Genomic DNA, 10,411 nt, shown 5'->3' on the forward strand with positions numbered 1-10,411 from the left:
CATTATGGACTATTATCAAATCACTCATCATGACCTTTGTTAATTTAACATCCCCATGACTGGAAATCAGATGAGATCTGGAAAAACTTAGATGAATATAGAACTGCCACTATCATGTAATGACAAATACAGAGAGATGGAATTCATGTTATGGCTGAGAAATCTGTCAGTATCTGGCAAAAGCCAAAGACCTGGAACTTGATATGGATTTCTCTCATTCTACCATGAAGAGGTCACTGTCAAAATTATGCCAGGCAATCTCAAGATGGTCAATTAAACCCCCACTAACTCTAAGGGAGAAGAGAAGGTTGAAAAAAAAGCAAAGTTTCCCTATTTCTGCCACAGAAAGGATACTTGCTATTACTGTCTATACAAATACTCAAACTAAGTCTTTGTGAATCTTTGATCTAGGGGATTTAAATACATCTTCCAGTGTAATACTATGGAATTGTGTATGACTTTAGACTTGCAGGAAATTTTCAGAAAAAATAGGCCTGAAGCAGACACCTGGAGTGAAAAAATTTCAGTGAGGATAAGTAAAATTTACATTACAAGTAACTCAAAGTAGGATCATTATAACAGAAATTTGAAAATAAGTTTTGAAATTTGTTTGGTGGTATTTGCCACTTACATTTCCTTACATGCCCATTTCAGATAACTAAAAACTTACTCATCAGGATCACAACACAACCAGGCACTTTTTCATACATTTTTTGTACCTGAAAAACATACTGATTTTCTGAATACAGTGATGAACAGTTCTATCTAAGATCACTTATCCAACTAATTATTTATATTAATGAATACATAAACAATACAGAAATGGACAGAAGGTCCCAGAACCACCAGTATTATTTTTAACATATAATCACAATGGAGGAGGATGCTGTTAAAAAAAATAAAAATCAACCATAATTAATATTAATACTTACAGTAATCCTAGCTCTCTTCAAATCAAGTATACAGTCATATGCAAGCTTAATGCAGTTTACTTTCACAGAAAAACGAGCCAATTCCAGAATCAAAGGAATCCTTCAAAAATAGAAAAATGTCACTTCAGAGAATCTGATATTGCTCTTCAATGGAATTAGAAAAACACTGTATGAAAGTAACTGTGCAATACATCTGAAAACCTTGAAGTCATCTGAATATTAGAGGATGTGATTATACTAGTAATGCTCACAGTCAACAAGGAAAATTATTAAAGTTGGCTACATTAATAAGTTCATCTGTTTATTGGAAAATCATTAGTATACTTCTACTGTAGTCTAGCGCAAACTGTTCCTGAAGAATGCAAAAAATACAGAATGAAATGTATGCATTATAAATATGCTGAAATAGCAAAAGAAGACTGTAGGTAATTCTGTACATACAATGCAGCCAACTGGCACACAGCTTAAAACAGTCAAATCCATCGGTCAGTTATTTAGGAACTAAGAACACAGAATACACACAGTAGGAGACCGTGTTCTAAATGTTTGGATCTCAACAAATAAGTGAACGAACATAGTGTACTGTCTGGGATAGGAGAAGTAATGAGACATCTGAACATCATCAAAGAAGACTGACCTTAGCAAATCAAGATGTAGCATTAGTTGTATGTGTAACAGCTGTGATATAACTACTGGAATAGAGAGCTCAGTTTAGTTTGTGTTTCAAAATTCTGCTAAAGAATTGGAAAGGGCCCCAAAAAAAGCTAAAAATGAACTAAAGTCTAAAAAGCACTTGTCAATTCTAAGACCTTTCAAAAAATCTCATTTTATCAACAAGAAAGGGTTATGGAAAGATTTAATCACATTATACAAACAGCTATATGGAAGAAGATACTTAATCTTGGGTTCTTTAATAAAAGCCTAAGAGAACCTTTGTCTTTTTTTAAGACGAGTTAAGCATTAACAACACCACAAACTGTTGTAACTAAGTATGGGTTCACTCTCTTCATGGTCAACAAGAATTTTGACAGACTTCAGTGGAACCAGAATGAGCTTCAGCATCATCCTTCACAGGGCTATGACAAGTAAAACTCACTTCACACTGAGAACAGATGCTGGAGGTACATCGTATTGTTTCAAAAGTACATATACAGAATTCAGATCTGCTGTTGCATCACTTGGAAATTCATTTGTGTCCCACTGCCTGCAACATATTAGGAATTGATCATAATTTTTCACAATAAATATTACTGAATTAAAAATTTTAAATAACTCTCAACTTCAGAATGGAAGGCTCTTAGTCTAATGTTATCAGTGAGGAACCTGGATTTTGAAATATCAAAGGGAAAAGAAAAATCAAGTCAACAAAACCTACTTCAGTGTGCCAAGTAAGTTATGCAGAGACGGACAGATACGAAGCACAAAGAACATTCCAGCATAAGAATTAATATTTCAGATAGTATAAGTAAATTTTATTCCTGAAGCAAAGAAAATTGGTGTGCAGAAGTCCTTTCCTATAATGTCAACATAAATTAATCCACTGTTACTAAGTGGATTTAAAATGGGGAGGTGTTGAGACATTGAAAAAAAAAAAACCTAAATGAGATTTTGTTATGAAGTCTGATTTTCAAAATTGTTTTATGCCTTTAAAATTTAAAAAGTATAATGCTTCCCATTCTTGCAATTCATGTATTATATTTCAGGTGTGATTTCCCCATTTCATCTTTACTCTCTTGTACACAACTTGTGTACCAAACCACAATGTGTTGGATACAAAAATGTCTTTCATTCTCTTAAATTCTTTCACCTGAGAATATCTGTATAACACACTATTCCCTATATTCTCTTTAGCTCAGGCTGTTCTCTAGACAGGTCTGACAGTTACTACCCAAACTACCACTGTATTTTTTCTTTTGAGAAACTAATCCTTGCAGTACATTTTTCTACTGGCAGATGGGATACCAAAACCTGACCCTACCTCTGTAATATTAAGCATCAAAGTACAAGTGGAAGGATACATTTTAATACTTACAATCTTAACATCTGCATTTTATAAATAACTGAAAAATGGATAGAATTTTGTATTTCCTTCTCTACCTGGGAAATATCCATCAGTTTGTGATATACCTATAAAATAACAATTTAATCATTAACTGACTAAGTAAGCAAACAAAGGATATACACTCAACAGGGCTAAAACAAAGCAGGTACATTGACTCTAGGCTTTTTAATGGACTTTAAGGGCAGTGAGGCTATTACAATAATCTATGTTGTTCTGCACAGATACCACAAAGATCAACTAGTAGAGCTATACTAATCTTCACACAGTGAGGATCAGCAGTAGTAGTAGAAATCTAAATGTGGAACTAACATCTAAATCAGAATTCTAATTAATGCAATTTTAATAACACCTTTCGATAGCACTAATTCTGAAATCATCTCATCCAGTTACAAGAAATGAGGCCTATTCAAATGTACCTGTAACTATAAATTATATATAACAAAAAAAAATTAAAAATTACAATAAACTGTAGTTATTTCAATTTAACTATAGAGTTACACATTAAACGTGCACATCATTTCTTCTGACTCTTACACTGACTGCCCATAGCAATCAATATGGACTACTTAAGCTGTAGTAGTTACGGGAAAAGTAAGTTTTGCAGGACTTATGTATGCCGTTACTAAAGCACTCAACAGCATGGATCATACTTCTGCAGCTCCCCTGAGGCACAGAGCCCAAGTACAATTTTAGAACTATTTTATTCTCCTGTTTAAGGCCACTGTCAAATAGCTTTGCTCAACACTGCCTCTAAAAAATAAAAAAGTAATTTTGATCTTGCCTAAATGTTTTTGCTTCATCAATATCACACCTCTGGAAGGTTGCATATTGGTTCTATTAATTCAAATGTTAGAGAACATTATATTATAAACAGACGGCCTTGAAATGCAGTGATTAAGAGTGGACAGAAAAGACAATGGACAGTGTAGCAGAATGAAAGAAAATATGACTGCATGCAACTTGCAAGTTTTATTTGCCTGTTTCCAGTTTTGCACATTTGTCTTCACCCTCTTATTTCCCAAACTAAGGGCATGCAAGAAATGTGAACTACTGTCATATGCTCTGATTCCCAGAACTATTTATAGGGTTCAAGTTGGGTCATTTAAGTATTTATCAACATGAGAAAAGTCAACAGATGCTAAATATGTCCTCAATGGCATAAGGTAGGTTAAGCTGCACCCACTATACCTTCTGTTAATAGTAATTATTCCCAAAGAGAATTTTTAGGGTTAACAACAGTTATCCCAATTATATTATGTTGTATTAAAATGGCACAGAGCAGTGGGAACTCTTTAGCTTACAGTATCAAAAATATACAAATTATGCAAATCCCTGCATATCTACTGCATTGTTTGGTAGCTCACAAAATTCAAATGAAGGAAACAACATATTTAAAAATTATAACTATGATCTTATTAAACAAAGAAATCTTCTATCATACTGGGAGTTTAAAAAATTTTAGAGCATTACCATTAGAGAAAATATTTGAGAGTATTTATCTGGAACATTTTCCTTAATAAAGATTGCTGCAGTAGATGAAAACTCTTTTGCTTCTTTCAGTTTTGAAGCATCGAGGAAGCACTCAAGTAAATTTCTGCAGATCAAATAGATATTTGTATTAAATATTTATTAACGCTTTCCAAAGTAATGATTTCTATTTTTTCCAGAGATTCTTTATATTCAAAGTACCAATCCTAAATGCAGTACAAACTATTAGTGCTATAAAGCACTGACTCAATAAAAAAGAGATCCTCTAACTTCTACATCTTTGTTTCTTCCAGAGATATACAGCTGTTAACATACATTTATTGCAGATCACAAAATTAATCTTGGAAAGGGAGATTTTTGTGGAAACTTTTCCCAACGGGACACCTCCTGATTTAAAAGGACTGCATATAAGCAATGATTCAAATACAACATACAAAATGACTGTGATACTACAAATTGGACCTAGGGCCTAATTGTCTCTGACACTAAAATTTTAACCTTAAAGTAAATATTGAAATGAAGCACGTTTTATGTTAAACATTTATTTATATATCTTTAAAAAGTTATGAATTAAGCTTCCCACAATAAACGTATCTACAATATTTCCAATGAAATATACATTATTAAAGACTACCTCAGGTGGCAGCCACATGTACAAGAGGACTACAGAATACCCATATGAAAAAATACAATTAAACTTACATCATGAGTTCTGCTCTCCATTCATTGTCTTGCTCTTCAGTTTGGTTTAATGATTTAACAACCTGAGAAAGGCTGGGAATAAGAAAACAGCGGAATCCAGGCCTAAGATAAGGTCTCACTAGCTGCCAATAAAGAACTGAGGCATTATATATCAAAAAATAGTATCTGAAAAACAAGAATCAAGAATTTAGTATTACATGGACTTCATAAAATCACAGACAAGAGTATTTTAAGACACTTCTAAAAAGCAAAAATTTGAACTTCTCCTACACATTTAGGTAAGAACCAATCCTGCCCAATAACTGAGAACACAAGTACAGCACAAGAATAACGTAACTCTTGCAACTACACTCTACCCAGTAATTAACTACTTAAAATAAGCTAATACGGTGCTCTCCTTCTAGAGAGCATAAATACAAAATGGGAAGAAACATTCTGAAATATCTACCAGCCTTAAACAGGCTGATTTATCCCATCTATTTAAGACTGCTCAGTATTCTTACGCTGTCGTAGCAAGCACGGTAGTTACAGAAGTGCAGCAACAAAATTGAAGGAAAATCCACAAAAGCAGAAAAAAACCAAAGAACACAACTCTAGACTACCTAGTAAAAATCTGTGACAAACAACTATGAAAACCTAACTCAGTAACGTTTCCTTAGATTTAAAGAGTTAATCCTACCAGTAGGGCCTACCTTCGATCATGGGTGGCAAAATCTATTGCCTTCATAAAAAACTGCACAAACTTCTCAAACTCTTCCTAGAACAGAACAAAAAAAAATAGTTAATGCAATTTGAATATGGCTTTTATAAATCAGTACATTATTTTCCTATTTCAATATGTTCATATCTCACAATTTTTATTTTCAGAACAATCTCAAATAAAACATACTGCCACAGAAACAGAATAACTAAAAATTGGTAGCATTGCCTATTACTGTGTTTTCCTGATTTCAAATTTTAAGACTATATTTTCATTTTCTTTCATTTCTGTCAAACTTTAATTATCAGGACTGAAATTTTCCAAAACTGCAAAGCTGCATATTTTTTAAGCTTTCAGCAAATAAAGCTCAGGAACATCCAAGAGCAAAGCCAGGGGAAAAAAAAATACTGATTTGTCCCATTAAAAAGCTGGAAGTATGATTTTATTCAGAAAAGCTCCAAAAAGAATTTGTCAACTCAATGGTGTGTCAGGCATGCTCTTTTTATTGTTAAAACAGCTGGGAAGCAGCTTTTCAGAGAAGGAACTGGGGTCCTGGAGGACACCAAGTTGCACAGAAGCCAGCAGAATGCCCTTGCCACGAAGGTGACTAAGAGCGTCCTGCGCTGCCTTAGGAGTAGTGTTGCCAGCAGGTCGAGGGAGGTGAACCTTCCCTGCTGCTCAGCACTTGTGCGGCCATACGTGGAGCACTGGGTCCAGTTCTGGGCTCCCCAGTACAAGACAGACATGGATACTGTGGAGAGAGTCCAACAAAGGGTCACAAAGATGATGAAGGGACCAGAGCATCTCTCACATGAGGAAAGGCTGAGAGAACTGTGACTGTTTAGCCTGGAGAAGGTGGATCAAGGGGATCTCATCAGTATGTACAAACAGCTGAAGGGAGCGTGTAAAGAAGATGGATGGGATCATAAAAAGGGATTTCTGAAAGCCTAAGAGAAAGATGCAGTGGAAATAGCAAAGAAGAGGTGGAACTGGATGGGCAGGAAGGGGATGACATCAGAGGGCTCTTTATAGTGAGACAGAACAGAATAGCTAAAAACTCCAAGCGAGTTGGGACTGATTTACTGCACTCTGGGACTGGCACAAGAAGGCTACTGAGCAATGAGTGAGAACTGTCTAGATTAAAAAAACCCCAGGATTAAGAGCCTGAAAGATATTAGATACTGAAGTAAAAAAGTTTCACCTGGCCCTTAAGAACATAAGCATCTCAATCAGCTAACAAGGATTCGTTAGGATGGAAACCAAAATAAGGACAACTTTATCTTTTCTAAGTGAAGGTTGATTACTAGTCATACAGCATGAAACTATGTGCCACTCGTATTTTCATAAATGATCTAGAAACACAGCAGTGAAAAAACTTTACAACTGATACACAGTGTATCTTCAAAGCACATTACAACACACAGCTCAAGGGAACCACGTTGGGATTGCAAATACTGCAATAGTTCTTAACTTCCAAGAAGTTAGCAAGAGTCAGGAAGAAAACAGCAAAATTTGGTTGCAATTTAGAAAACATCACAGAATAGTTTGTTTAATTTAGAAACATAAAAGGCTAACTGAACATTAGAAAATACCTTTCAAATGCATATAAAGTTTTAAAGAGACCACTGATCAGTTGTTCTGCACATGCTCTTAGAGAAAGCAGAGAATGTACAGATAATATAACAGGGAAGAGATTCTAGCTTTAAAGTTAATTCAAACTTTAAAGTTTCACATTATTCAAAGAAACTACAGCAACATCTGTCACAGAAATTTGTGAACACAAATGACACACATCTGTCAAGGCCATTTTTGGGGGTCAGATATCATTGACTAATTGTCAAAGCTGACTGACCACAGTACAAGCTCAAGTAAAATACTGAAGACAGAAAATAGATTCCACTCTATTTTAAATTCTGCAGCACCTAAAAACTGCTCATCATATATGGACACAGTATCACCAAATAGTAACACACAGAAGCTTTCAGAGGCAGAAGTATCCTGCTGAGTTGCTACCAGAAAGCTCCACCTCTCATTTCAAAAAGCCACATCCAAAGTAGTTCGTGGAAAGGTTACTAATCAGTGGTGGAAACACACTGTCACAGAAATGTACTGTACAACCTCTCTGAGAGCCCCTTTAATTCTCCATTTCCCACAATTATTTGAAATGCTTAGTGTGATCCTAAAAAAAAAAAAGGTAGATCCTTAAAAAAAAAAGGTAATTGTTTTACCAGTTACAGTTAAATTTGGTCTGAAAGTATCACATGGATGTAAAAAGTTAAAAGGTTGACTTTAAATCAACCATCTGAAAAATTTTGCAAGCATTTTTTTTTTTCCTCCCCAAAGTATTTGTAATATCAGTCTAATTCAGCTGGTAAATTTTGTTTACTCCCAAACCACCCATTAATATATTTTCCTTGATTTTTCCCACAGTCTTGATTACCCTTCTGTGTTTTAAATGACTGAAAGCAATACATGAAAACCTAGGATGAAATACTCTTAAGAACTGGATTAATATAATGCAGCTTTCATAATTTCTTACCAAGTTATCTGTAGAGAGTGGAGTGTGCAACTGGCCTTGGCACAAATATGCTCTGCCAAGAAACTGGTTCACAGGAAATCTTCCTTTAAAATACATCTGTAGGCAGTCACTGCTCATTTCCAGACATCCCAGCTAAGACCAAAAAAAGCATTTTAATATTTAAAAAATGCAACAAAGATTATTGTTAGTCTTTAAAAATGCATGCCTACTCAAAGTGTAACATCTAACTGCATACTAGTACGCAAACAAGATTCCATAAAGTTGCATATCCGATCTGGTGACAAGCCCATTAAAATTTATTAAAATTTAAAGCTAGACTTCCGTCATTCCAACTGTATAGAAAAACAGCTTCTTTATTTAACAAAGCTCCTGAGTCAGTCATAGAACTTCTTATAGTATACAAAAAATGTTTCATTTTTCAATAGCCTTTAAGAGCCTTTGTTAGAAGACAGAATTCTTAGTAGAATTTTTTTAATAAAAGGACAGTATCTCACAGACTAATAAATATTAGCTTGTGAGATACTGTATGGATGTCAGTGCTGCACCTAAGTTTTTAGACAATGGAGAGAATTTGGGTGACTTGCAGCTTGGGAGAAAAAAAAAAAAAAGCTTTATCAGAAACTCTGTCTGCTTGAAAACCAATCACTTGTACCCATGGATTGAAAATTTTTAAATACTTCAAAATTAAGAACCTCTACCACATTTTATAGAAGTCAGCTCAATTAGCAACAATCTTTCATAATTAGAATGTCATCTTTTCTTTTTTTGACCAGTAGAGACTGTTCAAAACCACATTTTCTTCAGTCATAACCAAATTGCTAACTTTAGGTTTCCATAAGAAGAAAAAACAGGCAAGGCAAACTATTTTATATTACTATGGTATACCTTGCATATTTTGGTCTAATTACAAACTTCACAAACCACAGTTTGCTGACTGATTATAAAGAAGTGATAATTTAGAGGCAGAGTTTTAACTGAAAATGCATGTTTAAACAATCACGCTCCAAAACCAGAAGAGTGCAATATTTTCCACAGGTACTTCTGGGAATATTTTAAAGTAGTAACTTTAACAACTGTAAATACAATATATTTTTATTCAATGTTTTTATTCAATACAGATAAATGTTTTTATTCAATATGTACAGATAAATGTTTTTTATTCAATACATATAAACTGGCTAAATTACAAACCTGAAATGCTTGTTCAGCACATAAAACATATAAATCAGGGCTGAAGTTATCTGATGAGTCAAGTGCAGATTTTCCTTGACTGGCTAATTTGATCAACTCATAAGCATTCTTCAAAGCCTGAACATCTGAAATAAAAAAGGAATAAAGAATGTAACAGGTAACATATGCTTCAAGGTCGAGTGACGGACATGACTGCATTATTTCAAATTAACTATATAGCATCCTGTTTCTCCTGTACATAAATAAATAATGAATGTTCAAGGAAAATAACGTAAAACAAATGTTCAAAGTCAGCCATGGTTGTAAGATGAAGCATTAACAACTCTCCTGCAATTTAAAATCACAAGAAAGTGAACTACTCTGAAGGCCCGATTCACAGTTCCCTGAACTCATCACAGAAATTCCAGTCGATCCTTAAAACTTTTAAATGAAGTAAACCGGACTAGAAGAAAAATGGGTTAAACTAAGAACACTATAGCAGTTACTTCTTATCATAGTGAAGAAGCACATTCAAAGCATTCAGAGAAAGAATACTTTTTCTACATATTTAGAAACCAAAAAGATTAAGATCAAGCACTTTTCGTGTTTAGAGAGTGGTTTTTATTTTACTTCTTTTAAAAGAGGGACAAAATTTCGCAGCCGTCTGGCAGGCTCCTACCTCGGCGGCTCTCTGCGGCGAAGAGTCGCTCCCTGATGGCCAGGTCTAGGCCCAGGCCCAGGCCCAGATCCATGCCGCCCACCGCGGCCTCCGTCTAGCCCAAGGCGGCCCCTTACGCCGCGGGCGCCACCGACGAAGC

General features: G+C 34.7%; 1 protein-coding gene across 1 annotated transcript in view; it reads right to left on the reverse strand.

Annotated features, from left to right (window-relative positions):
- The window catches only part of CFAP46 (cilia and flagella associated protein 46), a gene marked incomplete at its 3' end in the record, with an annotated part of 23,112 nt that extends 12,767 nt beyond the window's left edge, over window positions 1-10,345 (reverse strand). Inside the window, exons 1-9 of the mRNA XM_010177354.1 lie at window positions 10,273-10,345; window positions 9,615-9,739; window positions 8,424-8,555; window positions 5,877-5,941; window positions 5,185-5,349; window positions 4,465-4,588; window positions 3,776-3,828; window positions 2,029-2,136; window positions 933-1,032 (exon numbers count right to left, since the gene is read on the reverse strand). Coding sequence (XP_010175656.1) covers window positions 933-1,032; window positions 2,029-2,136; window positions 3,776-3,828; window positions 4,465-4,588; window positions 5,185-5,349; window positions 5,877-5,941; window positions 8,424-8,555; window positions 9,615-9,739; window positions 10,273-10,345 — 945 coding nt within the window. The remainder of the gene's footprint in view (window positions 1-932; window positions 1,033-2,028; window positions 2,137-3,775; window positions 3,829-4,464; window positions 4,589-5,184; window positions 5,350-5,876; window positions 5,942-8,423; window positions 8,556-9,614; window positions 9,740-10,272) is intronic.
- Window positions 10,346-10,411: the final 66 nt, after the last annotated feature.

The sequence above is a fragment of the Antrostomus carolinensis genome, unplaced genomic scaffold (genome assembly GCF_000700745.2).
Source record: "Antrostomus carolinensis isolate BGI_N321 unplaced genomic scaffold, ASM70074v2 scaffold16671, whole genome shotgun sequence".
Taxonomy (NCBI): Eukaryota; Metazoa; Chordata; class Aves; order Caprimulgiformes; family Caprimulgidae; genus Antrostomus; species Antrostomus carolinensis.